This window comes from Protopterus annectens, chromosome 14.part0 (genome assembly GCF_019279795.1).
Source record: "Protopterus annectens isolate FY-2018-M chromosome 14.part0, PAN1.0, whole genome shotgun sequence".
Classification (NCBI taxonomy): Eukaryota; Metazoa; Chordata; order Ceratodontiformes; family Protopteridae; genus Protopterus; species Protopterus annectens.
The window spans coordinates 482,047,586-482,067,168 of record NC_056748.1 but is presented as its reverse complement, the minus strand read 5'-3'; the positions used below and the strand labels follow the sequence as shown (position 1 = coordinate 482,067,168).

The 19,583-nt window shown below is 42.0% G+C and overlaps 1 protein-coding gene across 1 annotated transcript in view; it reads right to left on the bottom strand.

Annotated features, from left to right (window-relative positions):
- RRP12 (ribosomal RNA processing 12 homolog) overlaps positions 1-19,583 on the bottom strand; it is a 1,805,151-nt gene that overhangs the window by 749,685 nt on the left and 1,035,883 nt on the right. Inside the window, exon 22 of the mRNA XM_044056239.1 lies at positions 13,981-14,074. Within this exon, the coding sequence (XP_043912174.1) occupies positions 13,981-14,074 (94 nt within the window). The remainder of the gene's footprint in view (positions 1-13,980; positions 14,075-19,583) is intronic.

The following is a 19,583-nucleotide window of genomic DNA, read 5'->3' as shown; positions in this document are numbered from 1 at the left end:
AGTATCCCTGGTCTGAAGATGAATCAGAGGAAATGTTAACCTGATCAGAGGAATCATAGTCTGTATCCTGCCTAGGCCTTTTCTCAGGAGGGGGATGGGAACCCCTGATTAGAGTAATGAGGTCTTCGGCCATTTTAAGCATCTGTTTCTTAGACATGGAGGACTGTCCAGGAGAATGCTGTACTTGTTTCTTTATCTTTAATGGTACTTTTGCCTTGGCTGTTGTTTTAATGGTAAGTTGTGAATGTCTGAAAACACCCTCAGAAGCCGATGCCTGCTCAGTGGCTCCGGACCCATCTGAGGGATTAGTTTCCGTAGGCCCAATACCTTGAGTTTCCAGAGGCCTAGTTGTCTCCACGTGGGAGTCGGAGGTGGCCTGTGGCTCTGAGGTAGCGGGTGTCAAGTGCTGCGAAAGCGCCTCACTGAGAACCAGCGACTGGCCTAGAAGAGGTTTCGTCATCGGTTTTGGACCTCAGATGCCTGCCTTTATCCTTGTCTTTGCATTTTTTTGGTATTGCGGTCATCGGTTGATCTGACGGCATAGTATAATTGAACCTTTGGCCAAAGTAGTGCAAAGCAAAATCAAAACGTCTTTTTATAGTGCGTTTGTTAAATCTAGCACAAAACCGACAATTAGTGACATCGTGATCAGGGCCTAGGCATGGAATACAGTAAGAGTGGAAGTCCTTATGAGGTATTTGCTTCCCACAAGAAATACAATTATTAACTTTTTCTGACATCGGTCTGAGGTAAGAAAAAAGTTTCCCCAACGGGATACTTAGCTTTATTGAAGACTTCGGATCTGAAATTAGACTTTGAAAATCTCAGGAGTCGGCCAACCAGCACTTGCGAACTGCTTCTGCTTCGGGCACCGCGCGGCAAGAAAGGCTGAAGAAAATGGCGTCGGATGCATCTTATATACCCCTGGCGCACTGACGTCAGGGAAGAAGCGACAGCAACTGACGCCGGACCAAGACTTTGGAACTCTGGCCGACTGCGGGACTGCCTGACGGCAGGATAACCCAAGTGTAATGACTGCAGCAGTGTAAGACGAACATCTAAATGTAAACCAGACACAAAAAAAGGTAAAAATATTTGAAAATGTTGATAGCTGAAATGTGAATATTTAGAAAGAAAAGTCTAGGGCTACTCTCCATGTTCTTTTTTGAATACCTGAAAGATTCTTGGATAAAATCACTTCTCAACTAAATTTTGGGAAACAGGTCCCATAACCCTAAGACAGCAAATGATCAAGGACAGGAGGAAACACAAAAGTGCGACTGGATTGAGAGCACAGGAATTCTTGGAAAAGGATAAAAGGTAATCCATCACTAATCGCAGCCCTTTCAATTCAGTGATTCTCAAAAAGTACAGTTGTGTACACTTACCATAAAATCTGCTGGCAGGTTGCCCTCAATCAGCCTGAATTCCAAAGTCTTGGGTCCTGCATCGGTTGCTGTCTTCTCTTCCATGACGTCAGGGGTATAAAACATGCAGCTGACGCCATTTTCTTTAGTTTTTCTTGCCCCCGATGTCAGGTGCCCCCAAAAAGGTAGCAATATTTTATATATATATATATATATATATATATATATATATATATATATATATAAAATATATACACACACATATACATATGCATCAATATAAACTTTACCTTCATCTACAAGCAAATACACCACATAGGTTGTAGAAGATAGAGAAGGAAAGATAAACTGTAGAATGACAGGGGGATGGGGGATGGCGGGAGGGTAACCTGGACTGCAACAGTAAATACACTCGAACATCTACATTTATGTTAAGTGTACACAACTGTACTACGTTTTGTGTTTCACAGTTGCAGTCATTACATTTGGGTAGAATCCCAAAGCTATGGTTGGGAGGCTGGAGCTAAACAGCATTAGGTGCATCTATAAGGCCCTGCAGCACTGCAGTGGCAAAGCCTGCCCTGGACTTAAAGTAGAGAGGCAAATGGTAATGCTTTGTAAAGGTGTGAACAGAACTCCAAGTAGCAGCCTCTAGAATGTCTTTGGCTGATACTCCTCTGAGAAAGGCTGCTGAAGTAGCTGGAGCTCTGGTGGAATGAGACCCAATGCCCTTGGGCACAGGTTTACCATGGTGTAAGTAGCAGAAACAGATGCAGTGGCTTATCCACTTTGAAACTGTCTGCTTTGAGATAGCCTTTCCCTCTGATCCTGCAGCAATTGGCACTAGTAACTGCTCAGTTTTTCTTAGAGCTTTTGTCTTGCTCAAGTAGAATCTTAGCTGTCTGTGTACGTCCAAGAATACACAATTATCTCGCCTTTGTTCTGCGGATTTGGATAAAAAGTTGGCAGATGAATTGCTTGGTTAAGAGCCACACTGGAAACCACCTTAGGCATAAAAGTGGGATTTGTCCTCAGAGAGACACTGTCTGGGTAAAATATGATAAAAGGCTCTACAGCCATGAGGGCCTGTAGCTCTAAACTCTTCTTGCTGAAGTAATTGCTAGTAGCAGAGCTGTCTTCCATGATAAGAACTTTATATCAGCGGTAGCGGTTGGTTCAAATGGAGGCAGGGTGAGCTTTTCCAACACATAATTGAGGTCCCATGCAGGTAGTGGTGATCTTCTAGGAGGCCTTAGGTTTTCGGCTCCTCTAAGATACTGCTTTAGTAAAGGATGAGAAAAGATTGGTGGGCTCTGTATTGTAATGAGCCAAAATAGCAGAGGCATGGATTTTGATTGATGAGAAAGATAGGCCGTTGTCAAGCTCTCAGTTAAGTATTGTAATATCTGAGGAATATGTGGTTCTGATCTATCAGTTCCTTGTGCTTGATTCCAAGCACAGAATCTCTTCCATTTGTCAGCATATGATTTTCTAGTACTAGGCCTTCTGGCTTCCAAAATGACATCCATCACAGCTTTACTGAGAGGTGTCGTTTGTATGATTACATGATTAGCCATGAAGCCACGTTCAGAGTCTGTAGTTGATTGTGCAGGATCTGAATGTTTTGCTGGGACAGTAGTTGTGGTCTTTGAGGCAAAGTCCAAGCTGGGTACTGAGACAGGTTCCTTAGGATTGGGTACCAGTATTGGCGGGGCCAGTCCAGGGCAATTAATATCATCTTTGGCTTCTCTTGTCTGACTTTTAGGAGGACCTTGGGTAGAAGAGGCAGAGGAGGGAAGGTGTAAACTGACAGGTTTTTCCAACTGAAGGATAGGGCATCCACTTTCCATGCTTGTCTGTGATAAGTCCTTGTGCAGAATCTTTTCAATTGATAATTCTGAGGAGAGGCAAATAGATCTATGTCTGGGCTCCCCCATTTTTCTGTTATCATGCTGAAGACTTGTGGATTTAGTTTCCACTCGTGAGGATCCATAAGGTTTCTGCTTTAATCATCTGCCAGAGTGTTCTGTTTACCTGGCAGGAATTGAGCTTGAAGATTTATCTGGTTAGTCAAAGCTGTGTCCCATAGTGCCATGGCTAATCTGTAAAGGGGGTATGAGTGTGTGCCCCCCTTGATTTTATATATACCACATGACTGTGGTGTTGTCCGTCTTTATCAGTAGTTGTCCTGGATGAAGTAAATCCTTGAAACCTGTTAGGGCATTTTGAACAGCTAGCATCTCTTTCTGGTTGATATGTAGATGCATTTGATTTGGTGCCTATATGCCTTGAATGCCTCTTCCTGCCATGTGGGCCCCCTAGGCATAATCTGATGCATCTGTTAAGGTTTGGCTGGCAGGGGGTAGAGTGAAGGGCCGTCCCATGTTTTGGTGACAGGCCTTTGCCCACCAGAGAAACTCCTGTTGCAGGCAGGGGATGAGAGGAATCATTGTTTCCAGACTGTGTGAATGTTGACTCCATAGACTTTTTCGGTACCATTGAAGTTTCCTCATATGCAGTCTTGCATATGGAATTAGTAGGATGCAGGATGCCATGACGCCCAGAGCCTGCAGAATTTGTCTTGAAGACTGAGTTTTTGTTGCCATCAGTTTGAAGTAAGTAGTCAGTTGCCTTTGTTTGTCTGGCGTGAGGTAAGCCATCTGGGCAGTTGTATGCAAGCTTGAACCCAGGAATGTTATCTTTTGAGAGGGTACCAGTTGTGATTTATTTTCGTTTATTGTGTACCCTAGGCATGCTAGAAGCCTTTTCACAAATTCCAGGTGTCGTAGAAGAGTGTCCTTGTTCTCTGCTTGAATGAGACAGTCTAAGTAAGGATATATTTGAATACTTCTTTGTCTGCAAAATGCAATTACTGGTGCCAGGCACTTTGTAAAGACCCTGGGCGCAGTAGATAAGCCAAAGGGCAGTGCAGAGAATTGATAATGTATTAAGCCAGCCTTGAATCTGAGGTATTTTCTGCACAACTGTCTTATTGGGACATGCAAGTATGCCTCTTAAGTCTAAAGTCACCAGCCAAGCATTCTTGCCCAGCATGAGCAGAAGCTGTTGTAAAGTGAGCATTTTGAATTTTGGAATGTCCAGGTATGTGTTCAAAATCGATAAATCCAGTACTGGCCGCCAGGCCTTGTCCTTTCTGGGTACCAAGAGCAGTCTTGAGTAAAACCTTGTCCTTTTTCCTGTTCTGGTACTGTCTGAATGGCTCCCATATCCATGAGGGACGTAACCCGTTTCTGTGCCTCTGCCCATTGTTTTTTTGGCAGGTATGGCCAACCATTTGTCATTGGCAGAGTGTGGAAATGGAATCTGTATCCCTGTGATATGATGTTCAGTACCCATTTGTCCTGGGTTACTCACTGCCAATTCTGTGCATAAAGTGCTAATTTTCCCCCTATGGGTGCTGCCAAAAGATAAGTGCTTGGTGTAGGCAGAGGGAAATCATTGGGATTGCTTTCTGTAGGTTTGCGCTTTATCTCCTCCAGATTTGGAGGTGGACGCGCCCCATTGCTTTGACCTATACGAGTCTTGAGCCTGGTACCTGGAACCCTTAATGCGTCTGGATTTGCCCCTTTGAGCTCCGTCTGACACAGGAAAGGACCAATTTTTTGTAGGCAAGTGTCTACTGAATCTAGGTGGCTGCACTTGCAATAAATCTTTAACAGTTTGCCTAGACTTAGCTTTGTCTTCCATTTTCTTTAAAACCACTTCTGCCTTAATACCAAACAGAGAATCATGCTGTAAAGGTGCATCTAGCAATTTAGCTTTAACATGATCAGGCAAATTTTGTTCCTTTAACCAGGCATGCCTTCTAATCACAGATCCAGAAACTGCAGCCCTGCAGGAGGCCTCTAAAGAATCAAAATCACATTGCAAAGTATGCTTTCCAACTTGTTCAGCTGCATGCAATAATTCCTGCAATTCCTTATTTTCTGCACATTCTGAATTCAACATAATTTTCTGTTTCAGCAATCCCGTAACATGTTGTTGGTAATTAAGCATATGAAACTGACAGTTTAAGGCCCTAATTGCCAAGGTGGCAGATGTATAAACCTTTTTTCCCCATCTGTCCAGCACCCTTGAATCTCTGTCGGAGGGGGTAGGGTTTTTTGTTATTGAGGCCTCAACTCCCATTGGACCCTGCAAAATAGTTTCAGGATCAGCAGCAGGGTTTCTAAATAAAGATTTATGAGAGTCAGGGACCCTGTAATACCAGTCAGGCTTACTGGGAGACAGAGGTAGAGAGTCAGGGGTCAGGCTTGACTCCGAAAAAACATCATCCACAATGTCTAACACAGGGGGAATGGCTAAAGGCTTGTGCTGAGGGAGAAGGAGGAAATCCCTGAGCCTCTTTTTTGATTCAGAGAAGTCTTGACTCTCCCAGTGAAAATGCTCCCTCAAAGTATGCAAGGTTTCTCCAAATGAGTAATCCTCAGGAGGAGATGCAGATGGAATAGACTCCTCAGCATAAGAATCCTCATATGGAGGTAAAGATAATTCCTGATCAGAAGAGGAATCAGAAGAAATAGAAATCTGATCTGAAGATTCATAGTCAGTGTCTTGCCTAGGCCTCTTATCTGGAGGGGGATGGTTACCCCTGATCAAGGTAATAAGGTCTTCAGCCATTTTGATCATCTGTTTTTTAGGCATAGAGGCCTGTGCATGTGGCTCAGGCATCGTTTTTTTAGTTTTAGAAGGTGTCTTTGCCTTTGGTTTTGCAGCTTTCGGTTTGATATAAAAATGTTGAGGTCTGAATACACCCTCAGAAGCCGGTGCCTGCTCAGCGGCTCCAGAACCATCTGAGGGAGATACATCCGTCAGTCCAATAGCTTTAGCATCTTGCGGCATGCCGGACTCCACATGGGTATCGGTAGAGGCCTGCAATTCGAAGGTAGCGGGTATCAGCGGCTGCAAAAGCACCTCACTGAGTACCGGCGAACCAGCGACTGGCTTAGGAGAAGCTTCGTCGGTTTTGGATCTCGACTGCCTTTCCTGTCTTTTTCTTTGCATTTTCTATGTACTCCGGTAGTTGGATTGCTATCCGATGACATCTCTGGGTAGTTAAATCTGTTTCCAAAATGCTTAGATGCAAAAATATACAGATGCTTAACAGTGCGTTGGTTAAATCTAGCACAAAACCGACAGCCAGGCACGTTGTGATCAATACACTGCTATCGTTTGACAGCATGCATCCAAGGCATGTATTCCCAAACATCATCAAAGGTCAGATGAGCAGAATTTCCAGAGTTTGCTCTGAGGATGCACAATATGACTTGGAAATGTGTAAGCTTGACCAATGCCTCATAGAAAGAGGCTATGGGAAATGTTTGGTAAATAATGTCATGGAAGACAATAAAAAGTATAGGAATACCAGATATAAACCTTGGATTAGAAACACCAGTAGGAATGAGTTTAATTCAACTGATATGGGTAGACATGGGGAACAGAGACCCAGGTTGCTATTTACCTATGGTAGTAATGTGAATGATATATGCAAGATAGTACAGAATAATTGGAACATATTAACTAGCGACGTGGGTCTTAAGAATGTTGTGGGTGACCGCCTCATGTTTACATACAGAAGGAACAAAAATCTGAAAGATTTACTTTGCAAAGAAACACGGCATGATAAAGAATGTACATTCATTATGAGTGCAGGCACCCATGCATGTGGCAGGTGCAAAGCCTGCGCTTATATCAATAGTGAAATAGAGTTTAAGCATCCTGTTACACACAAAGTATTTCATCTACAAGGTAGAGCTACATGTAGAACACAAAATCTGGTTTACGTAGCGAATTGTGAATGCTGTTCATGTTTTTATGTTGGCATGACGAACAATATGTTCAAGGTGAGGATTCTGCAACATCTGAGCAATATTAGAAATTGTGATCCGAGTAATGCCCTATACAGACATATCAGTTTGAATCCTACACATAGTTTTAAATTTAGATGTATTGTGAACATAAGACTCAACAGCAGGGGGGGGTGATATCAAACATCAAACAGCATTAGCAGAATCCAAATGGATTGTGGATTTAATGGCACATAGATTCCCTGGTCTTAATGATGTTTTACCCATTAAGCCCACCCTACAGAATAGGCGGGTTTTTCTAAGTAAATGATTGGTTAAATGTTTTTTAAATATGGTTGTTGTATTACTTTGAATTTTGTCTGAGGAAGGGTTTATCCCGAAAGCGCTAACCTCTTTTTGTGCAATAAAGCTTTTATAGTGTTTTTACTCCAGCAGTGTCCTGCTACTTCTTATTTGGATTTACAAGGAATACAGTATAAATGGAAATCCTTATGAGGTATTTGCTTCCCACAAGTAATGCAATTATTAACTGTTTCTGACATCGGTAAAAAGCAAGAAAAAAGTTTCCCCAACGGGGTAGTTAGCTTTATCGAAGAATTCGGTTCTGAGACTCAAACGCGAATATTTCAGTAGTCGGCCGACCGGCACTTGCGAAATGCTTCTGCTTCGGGCACCGCGCAGCAAGAAAGACTGAAGAAAATGGTGTTGGCTGCAAGTTTTATACCCCTGATGACCTGACGTCATGGAAGAGAAGACAGCAACCGACGCAGGACCCAAGAATTTGGAATTCAGGCAGACTGAGGGCAAGCTGCCAGCAGATTACCCAAATGTAATGACTGCAACAGTGAAACACTAAGAACATCCCTAGAATCTGAAGTAACCTGGAGTCACAGTTTTGGGAAAGCTTTACAGGATTGCCAGGACAGGAAGGAGAAAAAACATGAGGGGACATAATCAGTATGATTACTCCCTAACTCTAGGGAGGGAGACCCTGCTTTCTACACGAAACTCTCTACCATTGTTTACTGAAATTTTGTCTTTCTGACCACATTTACCCAGATTCCTGACTGGAAAAGTTTCTCTCACATTTTAATGGTAGGATAGAAAGGGAGGATAATCCACTGAAATAACTTCCATTTCACCACATCTTTAAAGGACCTCTGCAGAGAGAAGGCAAAACACCACCACCATATGCAAGGAAGCACACAGTGTCTCTCCTATGACATCTGACAAATTCTTAGCATGCAAGCCAGATAAGCTCATCATCATTGACCCCATATCAGTTGCTCTACAAACAACAAAATTCAGAGAGAGTTTAGTCTCTGAAAAAGGGAAATCAGCCATTAATAACCGTACATCAGACATACCATCCCCATGCAAGTGTAGGGGATAAAGGTGACATACTTACGCAATCAATCCAGAACTGAAGTGTCCCAGGAAAACCAGGATCCCCAGTGGAAAGAACATGTACATCTAGAAATAAGAAGGCAAAAAGACCTACTTGGTCAGAAGGAGAATACCACCCATGGTAAAAGAGAAAAACAAAAGGGGTAGGAGGGAGTGAATACTGCAACTATGAAAAGGAGAGCATCTACTGTTATGGTAAGATTTTACACAACTGAACTATGTCCTTCCACATCACTGTTGCAGTATTCATCACCTCTGGGAAAAGCACAAAAGATACTGTGAAGGTAAGAGCGAGCCATCTAAAAACCCATGAAGGATATGCTTGGCAATCTTGCCCTGGCTCTGGAACTGACATTCAGTTTGTAATGCTTAGTGAATGCATGAACAGAAGACCAATCAGGAACTTCAAGTATGGAGTTGGTGTGCAAACCCTTGAAGAAAGTCCCCAAGGAAGCCACTGCCCTAGCAGAATGAGCCCAAATAGAAGTAGACAATTGCTTGCCATGAAAAGTATAAAAGAAATTGCCTTAAAACTCCAGGAGGAGATATTTTGCTAGTAAACTCCCAAACCCAATGTCCTGGTATGAAAACAAAAAGTTAATCAGTTTTATAAAAGGCTTTTGTTTTGTCTAATAGTATCTGAGCTGTCTTTGCAAGCCCAAGGCAAGAAGAACCTTCTCACTAGCAGACTGCAGTGAAAGGAAAAAGGAGAGAAACTCGATACAATGATTAGGGGACAGCGCATTAACTACCCTGGGCATAAAAGGACTCATGCAGGGAATCACTGTCTCTAGTAGGAAAAAAAAGGGACCGCCACATCAAGATCCTCAAAGCTGGCAATACAGGAGGAACAGCTCAGGTAAAAGAACAATCAGCTGTAACAAATCACATCATCTTTGAGACTTTTTTGCTCTCATTTAAAATAGGAATTCCTTAAAAAAAATTGCTAACCCAGCCAATTTTCTTTATCTGCTTTGAGAAAACTTTTTAACGAAACCCCTAAAAACCACTAGTCCTAGCACTGAATCATATTTGATAGAAAAGAAACATTTTATCACAAGAAAAGGTTACTTACACTGCTTTTCCCTCAGACAGACATCAGCAAAAACAGAACTATTCTGAGGAAAAGTAGAAACATCCACTAAAAATAAAATTCAAGCTTTTAAAACAAATTTCTGATTTATAAAGGACACAGCTTTTCTATTCAAAAACTGATGAAATGGAAGAAAATCTCCAATGAGAAAAGCTCTAGCTGACTGATCACCTGAAGCCCACATAGAAGCCTCACTCTTTGGAAGCAAATTAGTTCTGAAATTTTCGTGACTTTGTCCTGCATCACTCACACAAGGCAGTTCCCCTATGATGTGTGGAAGATGCCCTAAAGCTTTGGTAGTTGGCCGGCAGGGTCTGATCCTTGGCAGGACATCTTCATACAGTTTAGGGTGCTGCAGCAATGATCTAATGATGAATATCTAACATTAGCAAATTCTTGAGTTAGTAGTGACTCTGCAACCACTGGACCTCACCATTCACTAATGCACTCATCATCAGGCATGCAAAAGCAGTGGGGAGTACTGTGGTCCATCAAACCCATCTCAGCAGGGTCTAAGCCTGGACCATCTAGTGTAGCATCACCTATGGTGCCAGAGACAGGACCTTCAACACCTCAACCGTCTAGTCAAATTGCCAAAAGTGTGAATATCTCACCAGAAGTAAAATAAATCAAGTGATACAACCAACTCAGTAGCGACATGGAGTTCATTAGGGATTTTCTATTCAGACATAATGGGAAGGAGAGATGGCAGAACCTTACTATAAGATTCTGCTATCTTCACTTGTTTCCTGTCAATCACCAAGTCTGAGACTCATGAGAAGGCCAACCTTCTGAAACAACTCTCTAAAGGAGGAATTATCTGGTGATTGGACAGTATTCTAAACCTTTATGGCCCAAACAAAAAAAGGAGGTGGTTGGGGTGATGCAGTTTCATGGAGACTTTCTGACTGACTCCAAAAGCTTTCAAAGTCCACCTTCTAAACACTGTCCTCATCAACATTAGAAAGACAGGCCACAGAATATTTGTCGGATTACTCAAGTGTGCCCTCCTGGACAAAAGGACACTAACATTAAGATGGATAGCTTTTTGGTAAGTAAGCTAGAGCCCTTGGTTACTGCTACGAACTCAGCCTTAGAACTGTTGCTGGCAGCCTATAGCAACAAAGAGGTGGAAGCTCTCTCAGCCCTAGAAAGCACCAGTTTGTTGGTGGAAAGATTTTGATAAAACCTTAAAGAAACAACCCCCCGCCCCTGTGGTAAGCCCACAGGTGGATATGTTGGTCTTGACAGCAAAAATGTGCTCCTCCATCTGTTCTTACCACAAATTTGAAAGACAAGAGCTATATAATAACCTTAAGTCATGACTATATTCACTGTAGACAGATTTTCCACAAACAGGCAAGCATATTTTACTGATGACAAAAACCTACAGTTGTACAGGTCCATGTTTCAATGAAGAGATGTTTGAAAAAACTTTCTGAAGTCAGTAAGCCATGGGTTGAACTAGAAAATGAGTACCTCTGTCCTTGACGCAATGTATTAATGGCAGTTGTAGCATTTTGCTAGCAATGACAACAGTGTAATAATGAAAACCCAATGTTTCAATTTTCTTACAAAAACTGGCATGTAAGACATTGCTATTCAGTAGAAATTATTTTTCCTAAAATTTGGCACATTTGACATCTTTATGGTGAAAGTTTGGCCCAAACAACAGCTACAAACCTTGCTCATCTTATAACACCATCCTGTATCTACAATAACATTTGAACACCAACTCTACATGGTATTCAATGAAATTGCGACAAACTGAAATATTAATGATACATTCTGAAGAATTAAAAACATTGAGGCTGAACTGTAAGAACAAAATCCCACAATCAAGAGTCCAGTGAATGCAGTCAAACTCTTAAGAGCAGTAAGAAAGGAAGAACTAGAGAGGTGAAAGTGTTTACAAAGAATGGTAGACACTAAGAAACCTTGGAACCTTTACATGGCACACAAATTGAGTTATGATAGGAGTGTTGAAGACTGCCCCGTTTCCAGTCCATGCAAGATCCTCATGTATAGAAAACAAGTCATGAAAATAAAATCCAAAATTAGGTGAATAGCCCCTTCTCAAAGTCTCTTTGGAATATGGGAGAGACTGCAATGACTCTGGGATCTCTAGAAAAGTCATCTTGATTGCTTTCTCACTGGTTTTAAGCAGCATAGTGAGACTGGAAATAACCCAGTCTCCCCAAAGTTGCTAGAACAAAGAATCATTTGTTAACAGCAATCCAGCAGTTTCAAATGTGTACTTCAGTAAGAAAACCCAAAACGTACTTATCCTGCAAACCCTTTCTAAGTGGATACAAAACTTGAGAATGTCTTCCAATGATGATACTGAGACAGCCGGGACTATGCTGGAGCTTCCAAGAGAAGTCCGTCTTCAGAGAAACCCTAAGGGAGAATGTCTAGATTTTTGCCTCACATTTTTTAGTCTGCTCTTTATGAAATGTGTGTTTTTCTGGCATATGACTGATGACTGAAGTCATTAAATGATAGCAAACATTTGAGTTTCACACTTCATATCCTTCAGAAAATACATGTTAGCACAAAACCTATTACACTAGCAAAGTTCTAAGTTTATACGAGAAATATTTAAAATATGTCCCTATTTTTTAGGCCTTTGTCCCCAATTATTTTTGGCTTTGTCCAGATTTCTTGTGTTAAGAGGTTGAAAGGTATGGGGAAGGGGCAACACTGCTTGAAACCAAGAACCACCCTTCTCTCTCTGAAAGGTCTTGTCCTAATTTGTTGAATGGGCTGGCCTACAGACAAAAGTAGAAAAACTGGGGACAGATGTCTATACTCACAAAAGGGGTCAACATGCAGGTCCTCAAACTCTCAATTACATCTTGTGAAACCTCTACCTGACTAAAAAAAGATTGCTCCCAAAAGGAGGCATTTACCAATAGCATGGTAGAGTCCTTCCTTAAAACTGGAAGGCCCGAGCCATGTTCCTTGGTACAGAAGTGTTAGTTACAGCTCCTCTAGCTACAGTACAAGCAAAGCGGAAATTACAGCAGTCAGCATAGACGCTACTGATAACACAATCAAAACACTGTCAGACTTCTTGATTTCAAGATCAGAAAGCACTGTTGGCTCTTCCAGTGCTTAACCTACTAAATATCACAGCTATAAGCAATGTCAGCTGGCTCATGGGAAATGACCCCCTTTGGCACTCCATGCCAGATTGAAAAAAAAGCTTGGCTAAACTTTAAAGAGCTATTATGCAGAAACAGTTGTTCCTGGTTACTTCTGTCATGTCATCTAAGCAGCAGTCACAGGTGCGTAAATAATTAGCAAAAATGCCTTCTATTTCCTGGGATCGACTGGCAAGCACCACTTCTTATCATGTGCTTCCTAATAGCTAGATAAACTGCAGCAAAAGCTGTTACACACACACCTAATAGCATCTTGTTACTCTTACTGTCATGTTAAATACCAATTTTGGCTGCTTAAATGTTTAGCAATAATGCTTTCTACTTTCTGGAACCTATCAGTACCTTTCAGATCCACTGACTGACTCCTAACAGCCTAAACTCAGGGCAACATCCTCCCCTGTCCTTCCTATGTCTTTGTTAAAGTGGATCAGAAGAAGGACAATGGGGAAAAATGATATGAAGTCATAAAGCCTCAAGTGGCAAACAAGAAACTCTTCGTACCCAAGCTGCACAGTCTTAAACTTCCTGTTGGGCTACAAGATGTGGTCTCCATGGCTTATGCTGGCCAGAGAGATTTGGTAGCACTGTACATGGTCAACGTCTTTGAAGTGGATCCATGGCTCTTAATATCTTTCAACAAAACTAAAATATAAGCCTCTTCTGGGAAGAGCACACAAAATGGCTTGAATTAAAATTTCAAGTTCCAGGTGTACAAATAAAAGTAAGAATGGCTGACAGAGAAAGACTACTTGGATTTGGAGTTCAAATGACAATGCCTGTAGGGTGCAGCCAATGATGACCTTCAATGACATTCTTCATTAAATCACTAAAACACTGAAGTAACACTTAAAATTCAGTAGTCGTTAGTACAGACAGTTGGGGCTCATTGTGTGAACAGCTAATATTTAATAATCATCTGTATTATGTACTTAGGTTGCTACAATTTGTTTTAAACATTAAAGTACAAATGGTATTCAGTGGTTTGTGGGCTTAATTACACTTTTACATTAAATTATTTTTCTCTCTCGCTCCGGCTTTTTTTCTTTTAGTAACAATGTAAGTGAATAAAACTGATGAACACACCAATACAGAAAAGCCACAAAAACAAAAAAACTCACCTCAAGACATGGTAGAATAACACGATATACTGAGCACAATGCTTGTTCATCTGTGTATGGAGCCATGGCAGAAATCAAATCAAGAACAGACAATCTGCAGCAAGAAAACAGAATCATCAGGAACAAGAAGAGCCCTAGTGAAAGGAAGGCTAAAGGCTACTAAGAAGAATGCATATGTAAATAAATCAAAATGTCCACAGCAGTTTAACCTGTGCATTCACCTTTCCCATCGTCCTGACCTTTAACTGTAAGAACCATGCATAAAATGCACAGCATAATGAATTACATGTAATTCTTAAATGTATTTTAGCATGTTGTATGCAAACACTGGAATCTGAACTTCAGCAGCCTAGTTTCTTTTAATGTTTTTCCTTTAAGCCTAAATGGTGTATGGTTAACAGAAATCTTATCTGGTAAAACAGTCCATTGAGCAGTGGTCTGCAAAAAAAAAAACAGCTACTAGAAGAGGAGCCATAATATAAAAATAGGTTCTATCCTGTAGGGAAACTTGTTTAGCAGACAGGCAAGTATTCACCAAATCAGCTGACCACAGAAAGGGAGACTCCTGCAATACACAGAACAGCTTGCCAGGACTCGATTCCCTTGGTGTCAGTTTCTCAAATCATTACTATTTTCCTCAAAATGGTTTTAATATTATGACATTCTTAACTTCTTCCTCTACATCCATTCCTGTCCTACCTGCGACTTCCACCTCCAGTCCCATTACTTCCATCACCCATTACCCATATAACGAGTTTTCACACTCTGAGACATTTGATCTTTTCCTAATCACTTCTACACTCCTGGCACATGCCCCCTTTCATTGTTCTTCTAAATGGATGACAGCTCACTTCCATCATCTCCTACTTGTAGTGTTAGTTCATGCATAGCTACCTACAAGTCTGTCTCCTTTTAATCTTTTAATCACTTGTCACCATAACTTTCGACCTGTAAATGCAATAAATCTGGACAAAGCCAAAATAATCGGGGGGGGGTTCAAACGCCCAAAATCACTGAGAAAATGTAAATATTACTGTTATAAACTTCAAACGTTGCTAGAACACCACAACAGGTGTTGTCACATTTTCCAAAGGATACGAAGGCTGAAACACAAATGTATGTCATTTAGTGACTTCAATCCTCAATGACTTGCTGGAAAACCATACATATTATTAGGCAAATATCTGTACAGTTCACAGAGGTATGCTTGTCACTGCTGTCTATAAATTTCCCTCCACTTTGACTTCTCACTCTTTTGTCCTCTATTTCATGGCTGCATCTCACTTTCTCCCTTTACCTTACCCTACAACCACTATCTATATCCTCTTGCTATCTGCTTCTTCTCACTCTATCCTGTCTGCTAGCCTACTGATACCTCCTACCCAGTCTCAGTCTGTTCTTTCTGACCTTAACAGGCAGTCCACAACCATATCTAGTGTCCACATTCCACCATTAAGATCCCCCTCTCCTGCAGGCCCAACATCTTCTGCCACCAAAAGCTTGGTAAGCCACATTTATTTATTTTTACATTTGTTAACTGGGTTAGTCCGAATGGACCGAGAGAGTCCCATTTCAGCGGAGACCTGAGGAGAAAAGCTCCAGGAAAGTAATTAGTAAAAAGAAAAAAAAATAACTATTTAAGTTGCAAGGTACTTAACAGTTCAAAAACAGAGAAAGAGATGTATACAACAGGAATATTTACAAGCCAAAACTACAATATTTTGAGAATGCAGTAGTAATATGTTTGAGAAATTTGGTTAGCATTAAGTTATATACAAGGAAAATAGCAATGCCTTAAAATAAAAAATATTTTCTAATATGTAATATACAATTCAGAGTAACATCATGACACGGTACACTAAATATTCATTTAATAGCATAGGTATTTACTGCAAAGAGAGTAATATGTGTAGACAGTTTAGACAGGAAATACAGGTGATATGTTAATCAGAGAAGAAAATTCATTGGGTTATTTCCTGACAAGTACAGATCAAACATGTTGGAAATTAATTTTTACTTGCTTTTTGAACTCTCCTCTTTTGGTAGTGTAGCAAGGGGACAATGGAAGTTTGTTCCATTAGTAGGCAATTGAATGATTGCAAAGCATTTTTCCAATATTTTTGTTTGGACTGGTCGCCTTAAGTAGGTTTTGTTCTGTGCTTCTGTGGTCACGATTGGGTGTGTAGGGTGCAAGTATGATGTAAGGGAAGGGCAGGAGTTGGATGCCCAAAATGCTGAAATCACCACTCAACTCAATCCCACTTTTTGCCCAGCCTTTTTCCTTTAATGTCGCCCCTTTCTCCACACAAAGGCATAAAATGCAACCAAGAATCCACTCTAGTCACCTACTGATTATGTAAAAATCTGTCTCTTGAATATCACTATACTGCAATTATACACAAAAGGTACAGGACACCTACAACTAACCAAAAAAATAAGTTATATACTCACCATAATGTTCCATGTTGGTAGTCCATCTCACCCTTCATTTTTACATATGGGTTCCAACTCGGCCGATTTTCAAGCTCCAAGACTTCTGGTTGGTTCGTGGCTAAGCAGGTATCCCATGATGCACCAGTGCAATCCCCAGATCTTGTTTCCTGCTCGCTAGAAACAGAAAAAAACTCCTAACTAACAAACCAATACTAAAGGGTCGCCAACCAAAAAATTGAAAGTATTACCTCCAGATCTTCCAGGATGGGGGCAGGAGGGCGGGTTGGTAAAAATGAAGGGTGAGATGGACTACCAAACATGGAACGTTATGGTGAGTACATAACTTCTTTATGTTAGGTAGTCCAATCTCACCTTCATTTTTACATATGGGACAGCATCCCTAGCGCCTTATTTTTGGGTGGCTCATTGGAAAATACTCCTGAGCAGCGTGGAGCCAAAGGGTGCTCTACCCCTAGAAGCCAAATCCAACTTATAATGAGTAATGAAGGTGTGAGGGGTAGCCCAATTAGCTGCTGCACAGATATAATCAATTGGTACCCTGGCTTGAAAGGCTGCAGAGGTAGGCAGAGACCTGGTAGAGTGAGCCTTGATCCTGTGGGGTAAAGGTCTGCCCTCCAAACTGTAGATGAAAGCTATGCAGCTAGAAATCCAGTTAGACAATGTAACCTTAGAAACTGGAAAGCCCAATCTGGAGTCGGAAAATGAAATGAACAACTGGTCTGACTTCCGAAATTCTTTGGTCCGTTGCAAATAAAAACGTAGCTGTCTGTCAATATCCAGCTGATGGAAACGATATTCAGCTGTACTGCAATGATCGGGAAAGAAAACTGGAAGCTCAATGGACTGATTCAATGTGGCAGAAAAACAAACTTTGGGAACAAATGAAGGATTGGTACGTAAAGAAACCCTGTCTTTATGGAAGACTAAATAAGGTGGCTTAATAGACGGGGCTTGTAGCTCAGATACACGTCTGGGCTGATGTAATAGCTACTAAAAACACAGTCTTCCAAGACAAATACTTTAAGGAAGATGAATGAGACAGTTCAAAGGGAGGGGATGTTAGTTTGGATAACACAAAATTTAAGTCCCAAGAAGCCACAGGTTCTTGTAATGGTGGTCTCAGTAAAGTGGCTCCTCTCAAGAAAGTCTTGCATAGCTTATGAGACATAAGGTTGACATTTGGAGACCCTAAATAAAAATGAGAGATTGCCGCCAATTGTACTTTGGTGGTGGCTGCGGCAGATCCCGGCTGAAAAAGCTCCGAAAGGAATTCCAGAATCACAGGAATGGGAGCAGTGTAAGGATCTACTTTCATTTTCTCTGCCCAAATAGAGAAACTTTTCCATTTACTGTCATACAGCAATCTGGCTGAGGGTTTATGCGAGTATAAAAGAATACGGGACACTGATGACGAAACATCATGAAGCCTGACTAGAGATGGAACTGGAGCAGCCACGCTGTCAACTTGAGGGTGTGGAGAGAGGGGTGTAGCGAACCAGACATGTGGGTCAATAGATCTGCAACTGGGTCCAGAATTCAAGGATCGTCCAGGAGAAGAGGCTCGAGGAAGGGGAACCAGACCTGACAAGGCAGTAAGGAGCAATGAGGATCAACTTGCTTCCCAGTCGATTGGGTTTCTGTATCACTTTGGGGATAAGAGGGAATGGAGGAAAAGCATATAGAAGTCCCGTGGGCCAATCGTGGACCAGAGCGTCTCTGGGTGTTTCCCCTGGAGGGGGAATAAGGGAAAAATAACTGCTGCACTTGGCATTGACTGGACTGACAAAAAGATCACAGCAAGCTTGTCCCCTTTTTTGGAAAATGTGTTCCACTATTTCCCGTTTCAGAGACCACTAGTGAGGCAGTAAGATTGCCCGGCTTAGCTTGTCGGCTAATACGTTGGTTGCCCCCAGAATATGAATTGCCACCAGAAAGCGCTGGGAAGAAATTGCCCATTCCTAAATTCTCATGGCCTCTCGACAGAGTGGGTAAGATCTGGTACTGCCCTATTTGTTGATATAACACACAACCAACATGCTGTCCGACTGTATTGTAATCATCCCTGGAGGAAGAAGGTCCTGAAGTGCTTGCAATGCCAGAAGCACTGCTCTCATCTCCAGAACGTTGATATGCAGATGAGCCACATGTTCTTGCCATGTGCCGCGGACAGTCCTGCCAAGATAATGACCCCCCACCCGACCTGGGAGGCATCCGTGTTCACAGTGGCAACGGGTTGGGCAGGCACAAAGGGTGCTCCCGTGAACAAGTTGTTGGGGGGGCTATACACCAACGAAGGTCCTTTTTGCGTGATTCCATCAGCAGGATAGGGTGACTCAGCGGTAGATATTGGAATGACCACTGGGAGAACAGGAGCCATTGAAGGATTCTCATGTGCAACCTGGCTAAAGGTATTAACAGAATGGTTGAGATCATTGTTCCAAGAAGTTGAAGAATCCATTTTGCTTTGACTTTCTGAAGCAGACGCTGAACTTGTGAGATGAGGTTTTGTGCTCTTTCAGCGGGAAGACGAACTGTCATATCCACTGTGTCTATCTCTGCGCCTATAAAAATCAGATTGCGAGGGCAGTAATGCAGATTTTTCCCAGTTTATGGAGATCCCTAGTTGAGCACAAAGCTGAATGGTGGCGTCCCTGATTTGGAGGAGTAGATGCCTGGTGGGGGCAGTCAGGAACCAGTCGTCCAAATAAGGAAACACCTGGAATCCCCGACATCTCAGGTGAGCTGTCACTACTGCCTTGCATTTGAACACCCTGGGGGCTGTGGTGAGACCCAAGGGCAGAGCACGAAACTGATAATGGCTGGCTCCCAGACGGAAGCGCAGATATCTCCTTGATGCCTTGTCCATTTTTATATGGTAGTAGGCGTCTTGGAGATCCAGAGAGCACATCCAATAGTCTTTCCCTAACAGGAGTATTGACTGCAGTGTGACCATCCGAAACTTGTCCTTTTTCATGGATTTGTTTAATCTGCTGAGGTCCAAAATGGGCCTCCAGTCTCCGGTTCATTTTGGGACTAAAAAGAACCTAGAGTAAGTTCCAGATCCTTTCTCATCTGCTGGGATGGGCTGGATGACTCTTTTTGACAGCAACTTGTTGATCTCCACAGTTGCCTGATCCCTGTGATTGGGT